The 26482-nt window shown below is 40.2% G+C and overlaps 1 protein-coding gene across 1 annotated transcript; it reads right to left on the bottom strand.

Moving 5' to 3' along the window:
• Positions 1 to 521: 521 nt before the first annotated feature.
• Positions 522 to 25184, bottom strand: bbs4 (Bardet-Biedl syndrome 4). Its single transcript, XM_080842259.1, has 16 exons — positions 25140 to 25184; positions 23168 to 23213; positions 18891 to 18970; positions 17231 to 17294; positions 16525 to 16636; positions 16360 to 16432; positions 15386 to 15439; positions 15106 to 15233; positions 10399 to 10453; positions 9967 to 10035; positions 9722 to 9874; positions 9414 to 9585; positions 8656 to 8725; positions 8432 to 8576; positions 4919 to 5126; positions 522 to 1088 (listed from the first exon to the last, which is right to left on the bottom strand). Exons 1-16 carry the CDS (start codon positions 25161 to 25163, stop codon positions 976 to 978), a joined length of 1566 nt encoding a protein of 521 aa, XP_080698385.1. The 5' UTR covers positions 25164 to 25184; the 3' UTR covers positions 522 to 975.
• Between the last annotated feature and the right edge of the window lie 1298 nt (positions 25185 to 26482).

The following is a 26482-nucleotide window of genomic DNA, read 5'->3' as shown; positions in this document are numbered from 1 at the left end:
CACATTTACCGCTGTAATCTTATATGAAATATAGCCCCATGGTTGATCAATTCTGGCACCATTTCTACTCAAAGCCAATTACGTGTTCAATTACAAGAATGTGGTCTACACACATTGGTGGATGATCCCGGCTTGAAAACTGCCAGTTCATGAAAAAGTTTAGTAAATAGCAAGACGTTAATGTTAATAACATTCCTTATTTCAGGATAACGATAATAGAGACTGGCTTCATGTCAAGGCTCCCCAAAGGTGAACCCCACCCCACTGTCTCCCAGTCCTGCCATTACCTACCTAAAGGGTGTGGTCTTACATCCCTAAAAGATTGGCATCCTTTTTCTCATTTCGATTTGTTCAAATGATATCCAAATGGAGTACAAATGGATACAATTACCAACAATAACTTACAATTCATATTTTATTGTTTATTTTACAATAGTGCAATTGTAACAAATAATGACATGATGTAGTACCATGCATGTCATCATCAGTGCGGGTCCATTGCAGTTCAAATCAAGGTCCAGTTCAACTACATGACCTAAAACTTTTTATACACTTTAGAAAGTGAATGAACAAAAGCACCACAAGTGTAAGCATAATGTACCTGTACCAACTATCCAAACAAATACAAAATAACGAAATACTGAAATGCTCAAGGAGACTGGTACATCAAAGTTAAGAGGGTAAATGATTTACTCAGTACTGTAATATTGATTTTACAAGGACATTTTTAGGAAATAATTAAAACAATATTAAGGATAACCAATTAACACAAAGCCAAATACAATTAAAAGCTGTTTTAGGTCCTGCCCTTATAAATGTGTCTGACACATGTGTATCCAAAACATCTGAATAGCATAGATGCCTACAATAAGCAAAGAGTACTCCTAGTTTACAACCCCATAAATTATACCATTTTGTACAAAGGTTTTTCTCTCTGTAAAACTCTATAGTCACTCATTTTCACTGGGATGACTACTATGTAGTTTTAGGTTCATCGACGTCAGAAGAGTCTTCGGCCCCGGGGGATTCTGGTGGTGTGCTGTTCATGCCGGGCTCTGCATCGGGTTCCAAGGCAATGGATGATGCCCCTACGGTTTAAAACACTGGATGTCATTTAGGAATTTTGAAAAACAAACTATTCAAGTAACTAAGCATCAAAGATGTAACAATATATTGGCTTTATTTCCATATTTCATATTTCCTTTATTTCCATAATTCTATTTCATTTTCTGGAACTACTGTGGGCCTTATTTTGGCAGCAGAAACATCCAGGAAACCGTTTGTGACGGGATTTGATGTGTATATACAGTGCCACTTGAAAGTATGTGAACCCCTTGAGCACTAAGAGTTTTCTGTTGTTTTACCATGATTTTTCATTTTTTTTCATCACCAATTTTCCATAGATGAAATGTCAGGTTTATGTTTATCATTTGCATATACTTGTTTGGAGGGAATTGTTTGAGTAGCCAAAAAACTACATGAAACATGGAATTAGTCCATTTCAAAAGTAAGTGAACCCCCAGCTGAATTGGTAAAGTCAAGCAGGTAACAGATTCGATGAAACTTATTTGGGTGCTTAATTAGTCAATTAAGCAAACCGATCAACTGAGTCATCCTTAGGGAAAGGTTTTAAAAGAGAGAGGAAACCAACCAAACTACTGTAGTACCAAGGTGTACCCACACAGATCCACCATGCCGAGAGGAAACGAGATATCCGAGAACACCAGGAAGAAGGTACTGACAGCCCATCAGTCTTGGGAAAGCTATAAGACCATCTCCAAAAGAGCTCCATCCATCCTTCCAAGACAAATAATTTAGAAATGGAGGGCATTGAACATGACCGCATCTCTGCCTAGGAGTGGACGCCCATCAAGACCATCACCAAGAAGCACCAGAGGAAGAATAAATCAGGTAAAAGTCAACCCACACATCACCTCTAAAGAGTTTCGGACCTCTCTGGCAGCATCTGGGGTAAATGTACATGGGTCCTGGACCCATTCCATGTTTCATGTCGTTTTTTGGCTACTCAAACTATTCCCTCCAAACAAGTACATGCAAATGATAGACATAAACCTGACATTTCATCTATGGAAAATTGGTGATGAAAAAAAATAAAAAATCATGGTAAAACAACAGAAAACTCTTAGTGCTCAAGGGGTTCACATACTTTCAAGTGGCACTGTATATATATGTATATTAAAGCAATATAGCACTCGTGGGAGTGGGGTAGGTAAGGGATAATCCCACGGATGGTGTTCGGCCGTAGCCACCGAGGCCGCCAGGCCGAGTGGCGTAGGCAACAACACCCGTGGGATTATCCCTTACCTACCCCACTCCCACGAGTGCTATATTGCTTTTATAAAACAATTCTACAGTCAACAAATTAACATTTCAACACGAAGTTATTGATTAAAAATGGTTTATTTCGCCATTGTTTCTCCGCAACAAAAAATAGTTCCATTGTCAACGTCTTGGTTTGGAATTTTAAAAACTTTGAATTAACGGTTATCATCAATGCAAATGTTTCATCGCGGAGTGATTTATTTTTAGCTGTGAAAAGTCCCGTAACTGTAGGTTTGTTGAAGAATAACCTATAGCATGGAACGTCTCTCGTCCAATCAGAAACAGCTAAATTACGCGCTAGAACCCAATTGTTTTATATATATATATGTGTGTGTGTGTAAATGAAGAATAGAAAAATGAACTGTTCCTTTTTCTGATCTGAATTGATTTTCAGCTTAGGTAATGGCAATATTAGCCACGAGGAGAGCAGCTATGAAGGTGCTCCTGAAAATCTGCCAGCCAACCCAAGACCAGCGAGAGGGAGAGGTGTGAGACCAAGAGGGAAAGGGCCAAGAGGCCTACAAGCCAGGAGAGTTGGACCTTTTAATATATTGACAAATTCCAGATCTGGGCTTTCTCTTTCAATGGACACATTTTGAAAGGGCTGATACAGAGCTTTGCAGCGCTCTTTGAAATGGTCAGGGAAAGTTCTGCCTTCTCTCAGCTTATCATTTCCATCCTAAGCACTGGGGTCTACTACATGTAACATGGCCATAAGGGCTTTGAGCCGCTCCCCATGGTAGACTTTGCCCAAAGCCCATGTTCCCTTCATACAGTTTTACGGGCACGCCTCCGATGACCTTGCGGCATGCCATCCCACCTCTAACATCATTTGTAGCAAACAGAGAACTTAGTTCTCTCTCTCTCTCTCTCTCTCTCTCTCACTCCATACTTTTAGCTTTAAAATGATTTATCACACATTAATATATGTTACAAACAAATTTCGTGCGCTGTCGCGCGGCAGTCAAAATAAATAAAAAGACATCGTCAAGTTCTTTTAACCATTCAACAAAAATTTGACTGTTTAGGGTTAACATACCCAGTCCATTAAGTCAAGATCCGAAATCATTTGTCTAATTCTAAGAAATTAAGAAAGAAATACCTTATTATACCTTGTATTTAGGTTACATCATATGATATTTCCACCATATATGTGAAAAGCTTTCCCTTCACCATAAAAAACGTCTGCAAACAAACAAGAGTTGAACACTCAACATAAAAAAACTAATAAAAATGCACTTGAACGACTTCCAAGTAAGATGTCTCTCTTACGATCCTACACAAGCATGCAGCAAACGGCTCCAAGGCAGGTCCCCCCTCTCGAATGGATCTCGGCTGAGAATCCGACGGTGGCTGTGGTCCAAGTGTGTGATGGACTTTCTCGATTTATAGAGTCACCGGAAAGTCCTTCACTCCCCTTTCTGGAATTCCATATAGTCGGATACTTTCTGGAGAGGCCCTCTTGATCGGTTTTAGCTTCCATCTGGGCTTGTATCTTTCAGCATTTCTGACAGGATATCCTATGTGTTCTGAATCCTTTCTCCGCCTTTACAATCCTCCAGTCTAGTATTTATTTTTGTTATTTCCTCTTTGATGTCCTCAAGCTGAGTCTTATTATCCAGTCGAAAATGTCTCAACTCTCTAAGAATCAAGACCAGATCGAATGTGTCTTCATGAGACATTACATCAGCATCTGGCCGCCATTGTTAGCAGGGGAACAGCTACGACTCTGTTTTGTCGTGTATCCCTGATTGCTGCACGTTTTTCTTGCTTTTTAACCTAGTAAACATTGCTGACCCCTTTCACTGTTCAATTTAAAATCTCAAAATAAAATTCAAAGTTTGCGTGGCTTTCAAAAGGTATATAATTAGGAGAGCTTTCTCTATACTGTATACAGAGATATTGTACTCTCCCCCTGGCTACCGCTCTGTGATGTGGAGCACATGCGAGCCTGTCACATTAGATAGCCAAGACCATTATTTCACACAGAAATGTCACTGTCAGCTTTCTATGCCAAATGTTTAGTTTGCCCTGGAGGAGACGACAATGATGAAATGGGGACCAGGAAACAGACGTGTGCCACAACTGGTTGATTTGACTACTTGTAGATTGATAAAAATAAAGCATAATACAAAAGGATGTTTGTGCCTGAAGGTAAGATTATCCAAGAAGATCAAGTCATTTGCATCACTTTGTATAGGTTTCCTTCAGCTTACCTGTTCATTGCTGGTATATGGTCAAATCTGGTTAACTAGCATGCTCTGGGGCTTGATCTCTGGATTTTACCCGTGGTACATATCAGAAAGGGGCGTCCGGGCAAGTGATCTCTTCATCCCTGGATTTTCATTTCAATACACTTAAGTAGATTTTTACAGTCAGGCATTCTAATGTTTGTTTTAATAAATCCCTCTAATTTATAGTTAAAGAAGGAACATCAGTATGACTGCAAATGTCCTTTTCTTATAGCACAGCACACCAACACTGTGCAAAATACAAGACTTTGGCAGAAGAGAGTTTGTGAGTGTTTATGCCAGACTTCAAAGCATTGAGATGGCATGAACCACAGCATACACACCTGTAGTCTGTTGGATACTCTTGCTATATCCTGCTGCTGAGGACATAGCCTGCCCCAAGGCTTGATTGGTGCCTAGGCGCTGCTGAGGAGTGGTGGTTCGGTTGGAGGTCAGGTGTTGGCTGGCTTTTCCATCTTTGGTGGGTCTGGTCCATAAAACGTTCTCTCCAGACTGGAGGGCTGATCCTAGCTTCTGAGCCATGTCAATTAACTACCATGAAGCACAGGGATGTGTCATTAACAATAACACTGCTAAGTCAATATTCAAATATATTGTGAAGGTACAGTTTAAATACTTGATTTATCTAGTTGTTTCTGTAATGTTTCTGTTCTTCTTCAATTTAAGTACCTACGTTGCAAATTCCAACGCTGTTTTTTTAAAAGTAAGACTCAATAAAACTATTCATACTCCGAATGCGAATACAGTTGTAGATGCAAGGCTCACACAAGTACTTAAAAATACATAGAAAATGTGCAAAAGTTGCTGCAACTTGTTAGATACAATGTACCATTCATTCATCAGGGGGCAGCACTCTTGTATAAAAAATTCTGCATCGTCTGCAATCACTATTGATATAAGAAACAGCACTTCACCATGGAGTTCTACAGGGTTCAGTGTTTGGCCACTCTAATTTATTATTTACCCCCTCCCTCTGGGCAACATTTTTTGGCACTATGGTATCCATTTTCACTGCTATGCTGATGATACACAGCTTTATGTATCCTCTTTCCTTCTCCGGTCACATTAACATTGTCTCTCGGATTGCCTTTTTCCATCTACAAAACATCTCAAGACTGCTGATTCAATGACATTGACTCCCTGTATTACAATAAATTAAATTTAAAATTGAATGAATGAATCTTCATAATCTTTCCCCTGCCTGCATCAAAGAGCTCCTTCAGACCTGCACTCCCACTTGTTCCTTGCAGTCATCATCAGTGGGTCTACTGGCACTACCTCTATCTACATGTGACTGGCATTACATATTTCATCAGCAGCCCTGTAAGCACTAATAGATGACCTGGGGTTTGGTCTGCTATGGATAAGTGACTCATAACCTCTAGTAAGAGAATTAGGAAAGGCACAAAACATCATGATGGAAGACTAACTCATTTAAGTTATTTCCAGTATTTCATAAATATTAGAACCATTTAGAGCTCTAATACTTGACTCTGCCAACCTAAGCTGCAAGCAGAGATATGCAAAGTGTTGGCTTGTGGACTGATTATTAGTCGACAAGTGGTGATGACATGGTTGCAATGGTCACAGACAGTAATGTCAGTCACGCTATATTTATGTAATTACTGGAAAATAACAAACAATTTTCTTTGTTTATTACTCTGTTTATTACAGAGATGCATTCTTTAAATTGTGCCAGATGCAATTTTCTACCTTCAATAATTTCAATGAAAATTGACAAGCCTTTTTGACTAGCCTTTCACGTTCCAAACTTCTACCACAGCACAAAGAAGCATTAAAATAAAGATACATTTAAATTTGTTTTATGTCAAGCAAGGGCCAAGTAGTGAGCCATACAGCATACAACTAAATAATGAATAACATGGCAGCTGTTCAATAATACTATATATATGTATATGTATATACAGCCGCGGAAAAAATTAAGAGACCACTTCAAAATTATCAGTTTCTCTGGTTTTACTATCTTTTCATGGCTTGTGACCATCCATCTTCCTCTTGATCACATTTCAGAGTTTTTTTATGGGATTCAGGTCTCGAAATTGGGCTGGCCATGACAGGGTCCTGATCTGGTGGTACTCCATCCACACCTTTACTGGCCTGGCTGTGTGGCATGGAGCATTGCCCTGCTGGAAAAAACACTTCTCAGAGTTGGGGAACATTGTCAGAGCAAAAGGAAACGTTGTACTTTCCCTGGCTGAGGTTTGTAAAAGACCATAAGGATTGAACCAAAGCGGACTGGAGGGTCTTCTAAGTTCGTCTTCTCTGATGAGTCCAATTTCTCAGTAGGTGCAAGACTCTGTGGCTTGTAGGCCTCTCCAGGTCTCCGTCTAACCATCAGACGACCATGTGTTTGTCAGAGCAGTCCAATTTTCAGCTTTGCCCATGTTCCCCAACTCTGAGAAGTGTTTTTTCCAGCAGGGCAATGCTCCATGCCACACAGCCAGGCCAGTAAAGGTGTGGATGGAGTACCACCAGATCAGGACCCTGTCATGGCCAGCCCAATTTCGAGACCTGAATCCCATAAAAAACCTCTGAAATGTGATCAAGAGGAAGCAGTTTCGGTGCTATGGGAAGGTCTGAAACCAGACTGGAAGGATTCATAAAGCTGATGGGAGTGGAGATGGTTATGCAGCTGGAGGGAGACAACCTTTTCCAGGACCTTTGCTAGGAAGGGGAGGTTTGAGATGGGACGGTAGTTTGAGAGGTCCTCAGGGTCCAGATTGTGCTTTTTAAGCACAGGTTTGATCGCTGCCAGTTTGAGGGAGGGGGCAACTTCACCAGTAGATAGGGATATGTTTATTATGTGGGTTGCAGTGGGGACAATGGCTGTGAGGCAAGCTTTCAATAGAGATGTAGGGATGGGATCCAAAGAGCTGGTGGAGGAGTTAATTTTTAAAACAATGCTGGACAGCTCAGCTTGGGTGACCTCAGCAAAATGATCAAGGGCCGGGCCATCACAGGGGGCAAGATCCAAGGGAGGATCAGATTGGTCCGGGTTGATGTTGCGCCTGATGTTATCGACCTTTGTTTTGAAAAAGTCCATGAAGCGGTTGCAGTCATCAGAGGAGGGAGTGTTGGTGGAGGAGCTGCAAGGTTTGAGCATCTGATTTATAGTGGAGAACAGGTGCCTTGGGTTATTATGGCCAGAGTCAATGAGAGTGGAGTAGTATGATGCCCTGGTAGCTCTAAGAGCAGAGGAATACATTTTCTGATGTTCTCTGAAGTACAGCTTGTGGACAGTTAAGCCAGTTCGCCTAAATCTGCGCTCAATTCTTCGACCCTCCGACTTAAGGGCTCTGAGATGGTCAGTGAACCAGGGGGCTGAGCGCTGGAAGGACACCAGCCGCGTTCTTTCAGGGGCAAACCTGTCTAGGCCATCTTGAAGAGTGTGGTTGTAGCAGTGTACATTGTCTTCAAGTGAGAGTGCAGGATCAGGCTCAGTCAGGGCAGAAGAGAGTACACTTGTACACTTGTCAATAACAATAACAGTTGTTTTTGTACCTACTCAACTGTTTGATTTCTGTATCTGTATCTGTGGGACTGAATTAAGAAATGTGCTATTGTGCTCAGGGAGAGTGAAAGAATATGATGTTGGCTTGACACTATCGCAACACAATGACAGCAGTGAGTTTCACAGATGTAAGAATTTCATTGTACAATTCAAGCCTGTTATCCTGAGAACAACGGAAAATTGAAATTTGACAACAATGACACTGAAAAAACTCCCTAGTAAAAATTCACCTTTTACATAACAAGTAGACAGCTGTTGATCCTTTGTTTAAACAGGAATGGTTATCAGTCTGTACACATTTTACCTCTGTATCAAATTCTATGCTGCTTTTGTTTTCCAGAAGCGAATTGACCTTCTCCTCCATCTCCTGGTACTGCTGCAGGGCCTCCTTCTTCTCTCCTTGGTTGTACAAGAGAACTGCAAAGTTCAAGTTTACTAAAGGGTTGGACCTATGGGAAAAATAAAGCATTGTTTCAATACCATTCCACACCAAAAATACTCATTATTCAACATCTGGTTCAAACATACCCATCCAAAAGTGCCGCCTGCTCGTAGGACCGACGTGCGTTCTCCACATCATCCAGATTGGTCAATGCAACTATGACAGAGGAAAGGGCTCTTGAAAGTAGCACTTCTCTGTTGAGTTTAGTTTGGAACATAGTTTAGGTCCCTGCACTGCATCCAATTATATTTGTATATATGGTTAGCCATCTATAGTGTTTTCTAACTACCTTATTAAGAGCCATAATGCAGACTAATGGAAGCCTAATTCACCCACCCTCCTGCGGTGTACTGTGTACTGTGTACACACACATAGCCTTCTGAGCAAAAGAGGATGCATTGCAGCTTGAAAAAAACACAAAACTATTACACCAATTGCTCTCATATCAAGCTATTTTGTCTAAAGCAAGGTAATGTATGTAGAATATACAGTGTTTTAGTTGAGCACTTCTCTAATTGAAAGTCATTTTCTCAATCACTAGAAGTCCATTTCTGTACAGTCTAGGCCAGCTGAGCCATTTAACACAGCACATCATGGGGGTGGGGGTCCTTTATGGAGGACAAGAGTCCACACACACACACACACACACACTCACGCAAACGCACATGCTCACGCACACGCACACACACACACACCTTACACACACACACACTCTCTCACACACACAAACACACACACACACACACACACACACACACACACACAGATACACACACACACACACACAAACACACAGCTTCTGGTCCCTCAGTAGGTGCTGTAGGTTCACAGAGGTTCTCCTAACCTGCCAGGAGCATGTAGAGTTCCCCCATCTTAGGGTGGAGGTTGATGGCAGCACTGAGGAAGTGAAACGCAGAGGCATACTGCTGCATGGTCAGGTGCAGCAGCCCTAAGTTGTACAAGATCTTCCAGTCAAATGGAGACAGATAGTTAGCCCTCTTGAGACAACTGATGGCCTTGAAAAGAGGGTAAAGGGGGTAATGAAGGTCAGAGAATATCATCATAATCTTCATCATAGGGCATCAATCAATTACAAGAAAGGGAAGAGTTGGATATTCAAGATAGAGATGGATTCATGTTCCAACCACTTACAGCTACATATTTCTTCTTCCCAAAGAAGCACATGCCAATGTTGTTCCACAGCGGAGGGCTCTCAGGGACCGAGTAGGCAGCAATACGGTACTTATTCATGGCCACATCAAAGTCCCCGTGTGTCTGCATCATACTTCCTGCTGCTAGGATAGCCTGGGGAAGCATTAACATTAGCTGCCAGACTTTTACACAAATAAAAACAAAATAAGACAGAAACAAATAAGACAGAAAAATGTTTCACCTACCTTGTAATGGTTGGGATCATAAGTCAGAGCATTTCCAAGGTATTCAAAAGCTTTTTGATATTTCCCTTTCTTCAATATAAAGAAAAGACACAAATGAAATGGAAATGTAAGGATGAATTCACTGCTGTTACAGTTCTCTAGGGAATGTGTGTGTCGGTAGCTAGGTAACATCTGCAGGTGATACAACACACACTTCACTGCCACTTGCCACCCAGACTATTCATTATGGTTTTGTGCTCTGGTTTAAATAACACATAACAATATAAGAAGAGCTTTTATAGCTCCCGTAACATCACAAATACATCACCAAAAAACACAGGCGCACTACATAGTAAGCTTTTCTCAATGCCTGCTATGGTGTTTGTTGATAGTCCTGTAAAGCCTCTTTAAATTAAAGTCATATATCACTGATATATATTTAAGAATGCTCACCTGCATGTAGAGTAGTCCAAGTGTGGCCAAGAAATCTGTGTTCTCAGGAGACGACCTAAAGAGACAACAATGACTTTACTGTATTTCACTTAACAAGTCTCAAGCTCAAATGAAAGACAATGAACACATGGTGATGTGAATCCCTTTTGCTCTCCCCATATCCTAACTGTATTGATTTAAATAGCACATTATCATCAGACATTGGGCCTCATGCAGGAGGCCATACACCACATGTGTCAAACTCAAGGCCCGCGGGCCTGATCAGGCCCGACAAGCCATTTAATCTGGCCCGCCAGCTCCTCAGAATGTTGCAAAAAGTTCCATTGATTGGAATGAGCAACGGTGAAATTTTATTTGGTTTACCTAATTTTCCCTCAGGATTAATTAAGTATCCATCACAAATACTGCAAGTCCAACAATGCACTGTCCCCGCGTTGGTAGCATACGTCAATTTAGGGAACGCTTGCCCCACTGTCCGGGCCTCGTCTTATACCCATTTTTTTATTTTGGCCCTCTGTGTGTTTCAGTTTGACACCCCTGCCATACACAAACACATTTCCTGTTCATTTTGTTCATATCCACAATTTGTTCTGATTTGGTTAGAACCCACTGATTTCTGAGATTCACCAATGTTTTCTTATTTTTGTCTTATATTTTACGATTGATTGAGAACACTCTTCCCGAACATCTAGTTTTCACAGTCCAGAAAAAGATCACATGGATATCACATACCGTATTTTCCGGACTATAAGGCGCACTTAAAAGCCTTTAATTTTCTCAAAAAACGACAGTGCGCCTTATAATCCGGAGCGCCTTATATATGGATTAATTCTGGTTGTGTTTACTGACCTTGAAGCGATTTTGTGTGGTACACGGCGCTCTGTCAAAATGTCTTAGTTCGACTTTGGTAAACTACAAAGCCGCACCGCTTGCAGCATTACGCCTACCGTACTTTATATAAACACTCGAACAGTACATTGCTTTTAGATTATTAGATGTTTTAGAGTAATTATAATGATAGGATTATTACATTTACAGGTTAAATGAATCCTATTGGTCCATTGATCCCGATTATTTGCACAAACCCCATCACCTGCCCTTATATGATTAGGGGGGCATTAGGGGGCGTTGCTATGTAGTTGTGGTGCAAGCGCTATTAGCCATTTCATAGTTGCATGAAGTAGGAATGGGCATTTCCAGCAAAAATACTACACCTACACCCCCTTCCCACACACAAATATCCCACTCACAGTGAAAACCTTTTCTTGAGCGTTTATTAAGTGTTATGGCATGTTGGAATTGTTAATTGTTCCCTGGCGCCCTTGTACCCTGAACTCTAATCTTCTGACATGCTTGCAGTGGGAATCACAACCATTTAATTAACCTGTTTCAGAAGAGCAAGGTGCATGGAAACCTCTTCTCATTCACTAATGTTAATATCATAAATATAATTACATTTATTACCAGTGTAATTTCTTCTCATTCACTAATGTTAATATCATAAATATTATTACATTTATTAGCAGTGTAATTTCTTCTCATTCACTAATGTTAATATCATAAATATGATAACATTTATTACCAGAGTAACATTTTGTCATTCACTAATATTTATTAGTGCTGTCAGTTTAACGCGTTATTAACGGCGTTAACGGCCACCCCTGCGGCCACCCCTTGCTGACCAAATAAAAAAAATATGAATTTATTATGATTTTACACCCGAGCGCCAAAAGCGGTACTAATGCGACGCAACGTTCTACATGGGTAAATTAAAGCGGCGCACCAGATCACTGTAGTTTGTTTGCCATGTGCTTGTTGGAGAGAGGAGCTACGATTGAAATGTTTGGCTCGCTCTCTTTCATTAATGGATCGCTGGTTCTTAAGAGGAGCTGGTAGTCTGCCTGTGCCATAGTGATCACAACTGTCTACCGGCTGAGCTGTTGATTTTTCTGCCACATGAAGGCAGGGAAGAAGGACAAATAACCACAGCGCTATTTTCAAGAACCAAAATATCCTATGCCTGTTGACTTTCCCAGATCTTATGTGTATTCAAACTGTCATAGACGAACTGAACAAATTTGATTTCATGACGACAAGAATTCGTGTGGGTCATACAGTCTTTCACGATCCCTTTATTAATTCCAGGATAAAAAAAGAGTCAGTTCTCGTGACATAGTCGCTGTTATCTGCCAGTAGGTAACATATATCTAGCTACTATCTTGCTTTAGATTCCTGCGCTAGCAAGAAGCCTTTGATTGCTTACTGATGTAGCTGAGTTTTCAAAGTTGACTTCAATGTTGTAATTGAATGTATCCCATGATCAGGGTGTTTTCACTGCTTTCAACACTGCAACCTACAACAGTTAGCAATACAAGCAAAGGCGTCTTGCTAGCGCAGGAATCTTAGATCAGCAGTAGGCTAGCTAGCAGCTACACAATAACATTTAATGATATGAGGGGCAGATAACGGACTCTTTTTCCTGGAATTAATAAAGTGATCCTGGGTCAAATGCCACAATCACTACTAGTATTTAATCAAAACAGGTTTAATTTGTACCGTTACTTCGGTTCGTCATTAAATGGCAGTCTTCACCATACAAAGACATATGTAGCTACTTAACGGAGTTTTGGTAAACAGTTGTCGTGAATATGAGACTCTCCTGCTGTCAAATCAGGACCAATCAGAGAAGATCCCGTCCTGCTTTGGTTCCCGCCCACACAGTGTCAAACGTTGAATTGATGCTCTGTATTTGCACCCTGTACTGTATTTTTCATTTTCATTTTTTATGGCCCTACCTCTCTTGCACCTGAACTCATTGTTATAATGTTAAGTTAAGTAATAAATGTTTATATGTTTTTAAAATAATTCAAGTTTATAATCTTTAAATATCATTTTTTGCGGTTTTTTTATGTGCCCCCCAGGTTAAACCCTGGCCCCTCCTTGGCCCCCCTAGTAAAAATGGTCTAGAACCGCCACTGGTAGTAGGCTAACGTTACGTTTGAGTTAATGGTCAGCGTGATACGGCGAAATGGATGATAAAAAGCTTCTGAATAGAAAGTTTACCTTTAAAAGTTGTGTTGTGCAAAAGAAGCAAGCTTCACTATTGTCAGAAAATGTCAACAGGCAGCTGGCTGAAAGCACAGAAGTAGTAGGCTTACCTTTTATTGGTAACCTAACTGTTACGGTTCATTGTTTTTGAAATAAGAGACCTGACTTCTATGATCACAGCAAACTTGAAAAAAGGAAATATTCAGCCATGGTTTAACTGCACTATAGGCAGTCCTTGTTTATCTGAAATGTGCACTTTATAATTTTATTTTGTACCGCCATGTTTGGCAATGTTGTTTTTCAATCAAATAAAACATTGCATTAAGCAAGCCAATCCACTTTTCATGTTGATAAGAGCATTAAAATAAAAATTATGTAAAAAAAATATTGAAGGGACATTTAGAATAAATAAAAATGTGCGATTAATTGCGATTAATTTTGAGTTAACCATGACAAAAATGCGATTAATCGCGATTGAATATTTTAATCGCTTGACAGCACTAATATTAATATCATAAATATAATAAATTATAATAACATTTCTGATCAGAGTAACTTCTTCTCATTCACTAATGTTAATTTCATTCATAAATATAATAACATTTCTTATCAGAGTAACTTCTTCTCATTCACTAATGTTAATATCATTCATAAATATAAAAACATTTCTTATTAGAGGAACTTTTTCTCATTCACTAATGTTAATATCATCTCATTATCTCTCAGGATGGTTTATTGTCTATGTGAAGCCATTTATCAAAACCTGAAAGTGGTTGCGATCACTCTGAACCAATGACCCTTTGCAGCAAACGTGTTTCCTGGTTGCTTTGCTCCAGTTGCTATGCTAGCTAAATATCTAAATAACCTTTAACGGTTTAAATGGAAGAGCGTAATTTGCATACAATGATAGCTATCTATTTGGCTGATGTTAGTCTCCTCGATTTTATATATACATAAGTTCATCACACTGGCAACTGCCCACCGTTAAGATGGTTCCTAAGCTGGAGAAGGCTGGTTGAAAGCTAAAAATTTACAAAATGTCTGTCAAACCAACATGTCAATCAAAAAGTGACGGGTAGTTTTTTTTATTACAATAGGCCATTACATTTTTTTTACAGGATGTGATCTCACGGCTGGTCAGTCTAGATGGAGGTGGGGAAGCCTAGCTCCATGGCAAGTGTTTTTTTGTGTTTGTTTTCTCTAAATTAACCAAATGGAACACAACGGAAAAGAATAAAATCACACAGGCAGGCTTGCCTGTCAAGACTTATGATGGACGCTGGAGAGAAGGTAAACATCATCTCTCTGAGTTTGGTTGGTTTGTTTGGTTACACACACACACACACACACACACACACACACACACACACACACACACACACACACACACACACACACACACACACCTTAGTATCTGCCCTACTCTTAATCAGTTAAGTCTCTCTTATGTTTAACCAGCTGGGAGAGTGGCTTGGTACCTAACAAACCCCGGACGATAACCATGAGAAAGTGGATATTTGGTTATGTAACTCACCCCTCATATGCACACTAACCACACCCAACACAAAGCACATTTTAAAATGATTACATGTAGTAAATGTAGGAAATAGCTTTCCAACTATTTCATTCATAATGCAAGGAGATGTCAGTGTTACTTACTCAATAGCTAACTTGTACACGTCGATGGCTTTTGCAGTATCGCCCTCAAGCAAGCAGATTTTTCCGAGCATCATATAAGTCAAGTCATGTTTGTTTAATAGGAGGGCTCTATTCAGTTGCTCTTCTGCCTGGAAGAAAAAACATCAAGAACAGTTGTGACCTATTCATGGAAACCTGATTTCACAAACCCTATTACACCTCTCGAAACCTGATTTTACACACCATATAACACCTATTGCAACCTGATTTTACACACCCTATAACACCTATTGCAACTTACATTTCTGAAGTCTTTGGTGTACATGTAGCACACACCCAGATTGTGGTTTATCTCCTGCAAATAGAGATAATCAGGTTAAGTACACATATTAGACAATCAAAATGTTTTTTTTTTCAGATTCAGAAGTTTTTCTTTGTTCTTTTATTATTTTTTTTTTTTTTTAATACATTTTTCAGATCAAGTAAGGGACATATCAACACACTTATTTCCTCTAAACACTCTGGCTATTCAGTGTAGTTTTGTGGTCCAGGGTGAAAACCTGCAAAAAAGTAAGTTCTTTCACAGCAGGATGTTGTGGAATATCTCTCTAAATGATGTATCAGTTTCTAAGCTGGTTAGTTTTATTGCTGCCAACTGTGCTGTAGAATCAACAAACAGTAAGTATATTTAAAATCAAAAAGCCTAATATTGTTTTATTCAACTGAATTCCAAACTATTTATAAAGCGCCAATAACGATTCAAATTGTCTCTAGGCGATTCTACAGCACTTAGGTGGCTGGGGCAAGGAAAAACTCCCTTTTCAAAGGAGGGGAAGGGAGGATGGAAGGGGAAGACAGAATCTAGAGCAAGCAGATGGATTCATACACGTATGAGAGGATAGAACATATAAGCACACATGCAGGTGGATTCATACACGTATGAGAGGATAGAACATATAAGCACACATGCAGGTGGATTCATACACGTATGAGAGGATAGAACATATAAGCACACATGCAGGTGGATTCATACACGTATGAGAGGATAGAACATATAAGCACACATGCAGGTGGATTCATACACGTATGAGAGGATAGAACATATAAGCACACTTGCTACATGATTCATACATGATTCCATGAAACATAAAAGAAGGTATATACATGCAATATATGGAATTAATAGTAAAGAAGGGCAAGAACCAGCATTTCAAAGTACTGGTTGTAGTACAGAATTTCTCATTTGTGAGTGCAAGCAGTTGCAGTCAGACTCACCCAGTCTTTCTGATTAAGCCGCGCAGCTTCATTGTAAACCTCTATTGCCGCTTTATGCTTTCCAAAGAGAAAACTTTACAGAGAACAAAGAAGTATTAAGTATTAAGATTCAGTAAATAAAGATGTTTCAAAGTGTCAAAGCACCCCTCTGAATATGTCACATACAGCGATCTGGCCACTTGTTTGAGGTTATCAGAACTGGTGGGGTTGAGGATGGCGCAGCTCTGGAAGAGTTCTAGAGACTGTTGAATCTTCCCTTCCAGGCGCAGGATGAGGGCTAGGCAAGACAAAGAGAGGGATTCCTCTGAAATCAGTGGACCATTTCAGCCAACAGAGATACACAACTACAACATCTGACATCATACCATTGAAAACATTTGCTTGCATTAAAGATTAAATGGAAAGGTTCTGTATTAGACCCGAGTTATAATGCTTAAAAAAGCAACAGCAGTTTAAAGGGACAAACAACTGACAACCTAATATAGGCATACAGAAATCAGATCATTAAAGGGCTTCATGCCTGGATGTTTACATTGGACCTATACTCCCTTGACGTAGGAAACGTTAGATTCACAGGTTGCCAGTGCGCTGGGCACAATACCAACATAATAACTAAACAACTAGAGAGATAAGAGGACACAAACTACCCTTATTGTCTGCATACAATAAATAAACCTATACACTTGGTGGGACAGTCTCACAACTAGTCATTTTCATTAACTGTCCTTTTCTTTTTGTTGTTTAGCATAATGTATTGAAAAATCCTTTTACGTGAAGCCCTTCTCCTTACTAGTGAAACATTGGCCATTACCCACCATTCACTTAAAACATCTTATCAAACTGTGCTTTTGAAAGAAAAATATATACAAACCTTGAACATAAATTGCATATTCACACATGCCCTGGGTCTCTCGCAGCTGCTCTCTGATGATGGCCTGGGGAAATAATCAAAGTTTGTTCAAAATGTTAAATACTTTATCCACGATACTGGGCTGCTCTTATCCTTTCCAATATTTAAGATGTCTCAGCATTTCTGCCAGAGGTAAAGAAGACCAAGCCAAATTCTATCTGCCTGCATAATGACCAGATAGCATTTGACTACAAGGCAAAACCAGATGAACCTGAATCTAGGACACACTGCGATGGAAAAGTGATCAGATCCCTTGAATCTGTATCTGACCACCTCAAAATGTGGTTTGACACACCAAGGAATCAATGGAGCCTCCCATGTACATTATAGAAATAGTCTTTCAAAAATACCCACATATAACTTTGGTGTACCTGAAAACAAGGGTCTTTCACCCAGAGTTGTTGAACTGTTCCAAAATACACCTTCTAAACCTGATTGTTCAAATCCTTGATTGTGATTGGCTAAAAGCCGTTGTAAAATCCAGCATTACCTTACAATTTGACCTGATTACATTCCATATTACTGCGCAGCGAATGGCAAGGCATTCATACAGCGCATTTCATACCCAGTGTTCCATCTGGCTGTTGCGTTGCTTCAAGGGTTGCGTGGCAACGATTTATTTAGGAACCATAATTTTTAGTGGCGGAACAATGACGGTTTATCATTAAACTATTGTTTCTTAAATTGAATTGTCTTTATTTATGAAACCATATCAAATATGTGTAGTAACAGGTTTAGAAAAGCAATAAGCCCCGCGAGTCCGTGCTTTGCGCTGATTTTAGAACAGGTAAGGGGGTTTAACGGCACTCCGCTTCGCGTCGTGCCTAACAACTCCCTTACCTGTTCTAAAATCAGCGCAAAGCACGGCCTCTTGGGGCTTATTGCTTAATTAGACATTTTTAAGAAGCTCAACAATTTTCTTTTTGAAATGGTTTTCCCATACATACATTAGTGTTTATTTTAAATGCCACTGTAGATACATAATTATGCTCTTACAATGGTTGTAGGCCTACTATAGCAATGCTATTCACTAGTCGTCTAACTAGGTGGCATTGCCAATATAGGCCAAACATGCTACATGCTTCTGGGGAACCCTGTATCAAAAAACCGACATGACCTCATCATAAAGAGGCCATGGCAGATGTCATGATGATATCATGAAGGTTTGTTTAAAATTAATGAATCTGTTCATCAGAAGTTGTGACAACAGCCATAACATGATGGCATGGCAGCCTGTGTTACATGATCATGTGGGCTCTTCAGCAGAGAACCTTCAGTACCTGTAGATTTGTCTTCATCTTACCAGTTTTTCTTTCATGAATGTATACAGGCATAGAACCGCCAAATGTTGCACATAAGTTCTTAAAATGCACATAATCTCTAATAATAATTATTGTCATCATTATACATTCATTCCATCCATTTCTGAGTGGAACAGACAAGAGTGAACACACTAGAGATAGACTCCAGAATCAGAATAGAGAAGATTGAACACACTAGAGATAGACTCCGGAATCAGAATAGAAAAGATTGAACACACTAGAAATAGACTCCGGAATCAGAATGGAAAAGATTGAACACACAAGAAATAGACTCCAGAATCAGAATAGAAAGATCTCACCTTGCAGGTCTCATAGTCTTTGCGAATGTAGTGTAAATGGATCAACCAGTTCCTCTTTTCCAGTATTGGTAGCTCTGGTGCTGAACAGAAAACAGAAAACACACTTAAGTGGACAGGAAAAATACTTAATTAAACATGACTAAGGCCCAATTTACACACAGGTTTTCGCGATGTCGGCGACATCTGCGCGACATCTGCGCGTAGATGTCGGGGCGCATTTACACACACCGCAGGAAGTTTCTCAGTTTGCCTCTGTTGATAGCGATGTTGCCTAGCAACACTGTCTGTAACATGCCTTACAGATGTCGGGTCGCGTTTACACTTACTTTGAAGATGTCGGGGACTCCCGATGGGCTGTCGGGCGAATGGTACGGGGCTGTTGGCTGAAATTCGGCCGACATCGGCACACCGACAGTTACATTTGTGTTTAGACGCTGAATAAAGCTGTCGGTGTACAGATGTCGGCTGTGCCGACATCGCGAAAACCTGTGTGTAAATTGGGCCTAAATATAGGACAGAAGTACAATCTATCTCCTTCACACTTTGGATGTCTCTTTGTTACTGACAAAAAAAACTATGACCTTTGACCAGACGCTAGACTAAACTCAAAATCACAAATGTGGCCTCCAGGATGTCATCAGAGATTAAGGAAACATGAAATTCTGGCTTCTCCGACCACAATGTTATAGATAATATATCCTTTCTCCGACCACAATGTTATAGATAATATATCCATTTCAAATTTCAGTTCCAGAGGGGAATGTCTGTTCTGGCCTGCGTGATTCTGCCCACTGCCTATTACTCCAGTACCATTTCAACAGCCCAGGTTTCCAGAAAAGAATGTGAACAAAGTCTTTGACCGCCATGGAAGAGTAACGTTACCCATGCCCATCCCTAGCTGTCCATCTTCTCAAACAGAAACCATATACCGTTTAAGAAGAGTTCATTCAATTCTGTGACAATCAATGGATCTGGTCAAATTTCACCAGAGTTAAACCCTCTCTCCTCTCTGTCGTTCTTCCTCTGGCTCTTCCTCTCTGTACTCTGTGTCTTGGACCAGGACCATACCTGTCTAGTCTGATTTTATCTGTGAGACTGATGGACAACATTTCTTATGTCACACATACGTGACACTGAATCTCATGGATTTTACCTCCCAATAGCAAGAATAATAATCTTAAAAATAAGCCTACTACTCTGAAATAGATGCAAAATAATTCTTACAATATCTGTTACATTGTGTAGCCAGTATCTCCAGTGTGTAGCCTATTTTTGGAGCAGTGGGCATGTTTTCAGGATAAAAGGCTTAGCTTTGGCTAGCGTATATAGCCAGCCATACAGCTTGCTAACACTGACAGAGTATTAAAAATCCATATGAACTGGTTTATAATTTACAAACAATAACATTTCAAACATTTATATAAGCTGATCTACTTAAAGTGCAAGACCCGTTGTCTCTTGCCATTATCAAAGTTTAATATTGGGTTTGTTGCTTGATGAAATTACATTTTTGGCTTGAATGCCACTGCCTATTCGAGTATTGTTGCTGACCATGCGCCAAAATGTACGGGTACTATCCTCTAATTGGCTAGATTCAGCATGATAATGCACCGTGTCACAAAGCAAAAAAACATCAAACTGGTTTCACGAACATGACAATCAGTTCAATGTTCTACAGTGGCCTTCCCACTCACTGGAGCTGAATCCAGTAGACCACCTTTTGGATGTGGTAGAATGGGAGATTCAGTCAGTGTGCATAGTACAAACACGATCAAATTAAGTTTGCATCTAACCTGAAGTGCAAGGAGCAGAATAATTTGCAGATAAAGTGCAGCACTGCTAAAATAAACATAAGAAGGACCTGTGCTTAGGGCTGTATTTGTCACGATTTGGGACCTCCGGGCCTCTAGAGGCCGCCAACTAGAGAGGCTTTTGGTGTGGTTATGTTTGTACATGTGCTTCCTGTGTTCATGTGCTTTTGTTGACTTCCTGTGTTGGTTTACCATTCATTGTTGCCACCTGTCTGTTTGCTGGTTAATTGTTAACATGACTCATTAAGTGTTGTATTTATACCCGGTTGCTTTTTGTGTTCTTTTCCATTACATACTCGTTTGTGTTCGGGTCATTACTGGGTTCTAGCTTTCATGTTTTGTGTTTTAAGTCTCTCAAGGCTCGAGTCTCTCAGGGCTCTTATGTCAATCACGTTTGCTAGATCCAGTTTCACAGTCTAGTCACAGTCTTTGTAAATCTTTTGTTTTTCCTAGTCTCGTGTTGTTTAAGATCAACTTCTCTGCTCTGGCTTTCTGTTTTTGACTATCTTCTGAGCGTTTGGATCTTCCCTGTTTTGAGAAGTGATTAAAAGTAGGGATGCACCGATACCACTTTTTTACAAACCGATACGAGTACGAGTATTTTTATTTGTGTACTTGCCGATACCGAGTACCGATACAGATACTTCCAAGATTTGGTTTCCATGAAAGATTTTATTTTATCCTCTGCAGGTTATGTCAAGCCTATAGTACAACATTAACAGAAGGCTATCCCAAGCCAAAAATAAACAGAGCTTTCTGGTTTAAACAAAAAAAAAGAGTCAATATCATCACATTAGACCAAATGTAAATATAGACAGATGGCAATTTAATTTGCTGCATAGTTAACAACACAGTCTGCTTAACAAAAAGTGAACAGAACTATCCTGAATAAGAACATGAGCACAGTTCAGTTACAAAAGGATCAACAACTCTCTTCCTCCCCTTCTCTCTCTCTCTCTCTGTCTGTCTGTGTGCGTGCGCGGTTTTTTATTTTGAAAGACGTCAGTAAAGATTGGTTGCTTTGGTCTCTTGTGCCACTGGCATGAGTGAACTTTGTGTGCTTCGCACTATGGTGCGTCTTCAGATGTTTAATCAAATTGCTTGTGTCAAACGAAGTACATTCCTTTCCGCCCCTCGACACTGTAACAGTGCAGATCTTACACTGTGCCTTACTCCTGTCATAATTTATCTTAAAATGAGTCCAAATCGCCGTTAAGGCAGCACAACGGTATAGCGATTTCTTACTAGAGTAAGTTTAATGTTGACAATGAACTGGGCTACGTTCTTGCAGCCAAATTGACACTTGCCTGATGTGTGACTGTGTTAGGGAAGTTGTTTGCAACCTAGCCAACATAGCTATCACAATAACATTGCAAATAAGTTAACGCAAGAGCACTTAATATTAGCATCAGGCGGAAAAACGGAAAAAAAACGTAATACTAGCATCAATGTCCAAGAGTGTTAAAACAACCTTGCTAACATCGCTAACGGGATGTCTTGCTAGCGGCTACTTGCTAGCGGGTGTTTATGACAAACTAGCAAGTCAACAAGATTCCTGAAACACATACAAGGCAGACGTCCTCTTTTACCCTCACGTCCTCTTTTACCCTCATGTCCTCCTTTCGAGACCTAAATGCGCCCGGGTAAAAAGGAGAAAACAAATACATTCCCGTCCCCGTCAATCAACCGTAGCAAATGGCAATAATATGTTTTAGGCGCAGCGTCGCTAAAGACAGACAGTAGGCTAGCCCCTACACTTTGCCTATGTAACAGCAGTTCTAAGTTAACTGCAAAACATAAAATAGCCAAAGATAGCACTTACCTTTACTGGAGGTTGTACGTGTTAAGTTTAAAATCTCTAGCGAAACCGTTAGCTTACGCAAGCCACCTCCACACATCGTATCCAAGCTGTTATTGAATTGATTTAAACTGCAAGTTCAACCTCAACTTATATGTCTGCAATACCGCTCTCGGCCTCAATGCAACTCGGCGCTCTCACACCTGGCAGGCATAGACAGTAGAGGAGAAGAAAACACACGCGTTACACACTGAGTATCGGTTTTTGGTATCGGTAATTTAAAACGAGTACGAGTACGAGTATTTTAACGAAGTATCTACCCGATACTGGTATCGGTATCGGTGCATCCCTAATTAAAAGACTTTCCTGCAAACATCTTGCACTTGGGTCCTACTTCCATCATTAGCTCAGTGAGCTTCTCTCTGGACCAAAGAACCAGCGGCACTGACAGTATTCTCCCATTTGTGAGCATTTACTCATATTCTCCCCTAAGTGCTCCGCTCACTCCCACAGCACTTAACTTCAGAATGAAAACAGGCTCATGAAACATACGTCCGTAAGGAGGACACACGGTCTTCCTCAAAACATGTTTTGTTAACATAACAGTTTATGTGATCTCTGTGAAGCAAAAAGATAAGCTACTTTTTACATACAAATGTACAGAATACCTTTCTTGGATCGTAGTTTCTTCTCAGAATTTATATGTTGACCCTCCTGAAATTGAAAAAAGGACAAAAGGAAGAAAAGGCACAGTTACTATAACATAGTGATACCCTAGCAACCACCAATAGCAACAAACACAGTAACCACTTCAACTACCATAGCAACCACCATGACTGCTCTAGCAACACCCTCGCAACCACCTCAATTACCCTAGCAACATGCTAGCAACCACCTGTGACTAACCGAGCAACGCCCTAGCAACCAGCACACCAACCACTTTGTTTACCAAAACATTTACCATGACAACCCTGGCAACCCCCAAGCAAGACCCTCAATTATTCTAGCAGCATCCAAGCAACCACTGCCATAACGAAAACCTATGGCCTGAACTAAAATATCAACACTCTAGCAACCACCTAAACCACCCTTATAACACCTTAGCAATCACCATAACTACCCTAGCGACCACCATTACAAAAATCTCAACTACCTTGACTACCATAGTGACAACTTAGCAACCACCCTTGCAAAAACTTCAACTACCGTATCAACACTCTCTCTTTCAATCACCGCTTAGCAACCACACAGATTACCATTGCGACACCTAGGAACCAACATAGTAACAACCTCAACTACCATCCTAAAACTCGAACAACCACCTTGAGTTGCATAACGACACCCTACCAACCACTTTAACTACTAAACAAACACTTTAGCAACCACTACCATAGTTAGGCTATACCCTAGCAATCACATTGAGTGCCATAGCGACACCCTAGCACCACCATAGCAACAGCCATAACTACCATACCAACGCCCTAGCAACCACCACAGCAACAAACCCAACTACTCAAGTAAAACCATAACAATTGCAATTACTACTCTGCCAACACCCTAGCAATCAACAACAGTAACAACCACAATTACCATAGCAACTACCTTTCAACCACTTTCTTTCTTTCTATTCTGTCTCTCCCCATCTTATCCACCTCAACTGCGTGTCCTCTTTAATTCCTTAGCTCTCTGCCTTTCTCTCTCTCCGTCTCTGTCTATCTTTAACCACATCAAATTTTATGTCTTTATCAGCTTCCCAGTCGCACACTCCTCTCTCCCTATCTTTTAATCCTGTCTTTACACAGCTCTCTCTCTCCTTCATTTCCTTTGTCTGTTTCTCTTTTTATGCACTGTATTGCGTTAAATTATCTAATATTTGACTTTATTTCCATGCAGCGAGCTTCCAGTTTGAATGAAAGACTGTTTGTCTTCTGCTCTGCTTTGATCTGCACGGGGTAGCTCACAGAAATGGATTTCTATCAGGTAGCTATGGGTAGTCCACGCACCCCACAACTCTAGCATCTCTCCTCATCTTCAGGCAATGGATGACATTGACTATGTTTGATAGAAGCTTGCTCGTTGCTTAGTGACTAAGAGGATTACAATAAAGAAACGCTGCTAAGGGGTTTAACATGTCCCTTGTTGACGTTAGCTTTCATTTTACTGTCCAGGTAATCTTACCAAAATTCGCCTCTAGTTTCCCTAATCTAACCCAGGGAGTAAGTGTCATTAATGAACGTGTATTCATTTATAACAGTATTCGGAAGAAATGTGGTTTGAGTGAAACTAGGGAAAATAGACAAAGTCGACACAGCTCTGTTAATATGTATCTAACTATGCTATCCTATGTTAGAAGGCTTAGATATAACGAGCGGTCTGTTTGTTAATAAATAGAAAAATAACATCAGCACGCCACTACTCAGTAGTGCCAATATGAATGATTACGCCTGATGACAACCTGAAATGATAGAAAACAAGCGATTGAAAGGACCACGGAGCAGGATACATTTCACCAAGCGTACTTGCTAGCTGTTAGACTCACGGCGTAACGTGTTGATCTATCATGGCTAACATCAGTGTGTTGCCTCTTGATACAAGTTATCACATCGAAGAAGTTGACCAAATTTATGTAATTGGACTCACCGGTTTCAGATCAGGATCAGTCATATTTATTAGCAATGGACTTAGCTAGTCTTTACTCCTTCTTCCTGTTAATGAACGCGTACTCTGAGCGTTGCTGCCACCTACTGCATCATGTTTGTTTCCCTCTAGCTCCCGTTGTGGCCATGTTCCAGCCCAATGGTTCCAGCGCGAGAACCTTAATCCCACTAAACTGGTATGGTAAAGTTCGCGATGGTATTCGTTCTACTGACAGTGGAGTCATATGTCCGTTTTCTCTGACAATCGTGGGATATTTGCAATTGGCGGAAAAAGGAAACTTTACTCACTACTATCAATGTATTGATTTGGCAAACTGCCAAAAAACACCAGTTAGTGTGTTGTCAAGCTTCATCTGGGCCGTTGGTGGTGTTTGCAAGTTTTTTGCAATGCATTTTTTTGAGTTCTGTGTGGACATATATCATACTTGGCATTTCTTCTCTGTTTTTTTGTGTTGTTCCAAAGAAAACGATATAAATCTAAAACAAAGCATTACCATGATCCATCCCTACACCTATCTAGGATTTTGCCGTAATATTTATTGACAAATGCACTCAAAATAGCCTACTGTATTCCTAGAGAGAAATTCTACAAAATAAATGACGCCATGAAGAAAGCATGCCAGGCTTGCCCTGATCCCTGGGAATCACATTTTCACCTGTCATTTAAAATTTTAATTTTCCTTACGTAATATAATCCAGCATTCTTTCAATACAATTGGGTCATCATAGACTGGCTGCACTGGAAGAACCACCTATGTAAGCAATGTATTCCAGTTACTTGTAGTGCATAAAAGGGATACCTGTAGTTTCTGGAATTACATCTTTTTTGTGCAGGTTGCAGTGCTGGATATAACACTGACAGCTATTTGTAGCTCGGTCATCAGCAGCCAGCTGGCAGAGCAGCTTAACGCTGGTTTGAAAAGACTCAAGCACCATCTGCCCTTCACCACTCCAGAGACCACTATGAAATAAATCAAGCCTAATATTTATGCTGTCAAATGATGCATTTCTGACTTCTTGATGTCATACATGTGTTAAGAAACGATGCCAGAATGGTAGTAATGTAATGGAAAGTTCAGGAAGCAAATCTGTATTGTCAAATGTGAGACTTTTTGTGGTTCATATCAAGGTGTCAAACTATTTATGACTGTGGTTCACAGGTCTTATCCAATGAAATAAATCCTATTTTAGTCAAGCTTCTTGACCACATGACCACACATCTATCAAAGTTGTATTTTTGTCTTCCTTTTTTTCACAGATTTTTGGTTGAATATCATTTCCTTAGACTTGATAGTAGCCCCACATGGCTGATACAACATTTAAGGT

This window comes from Sprattus sprattus (assembly GCF_963457725.1).
Source record: "Sprattus sprattus genome assembly, chromosome: 7".
NCBI lineage: Eukaryota > Metazoa > Chordata > Actinopteri > Clupeiformes > Clupeidae > Sprattus > Sprattus sprattus.
The sequence above is the reverse complement of the archived record's forward strand: the minus strand, read 5'-3'. Positions and strand labels throughout refer to the sequence as shown.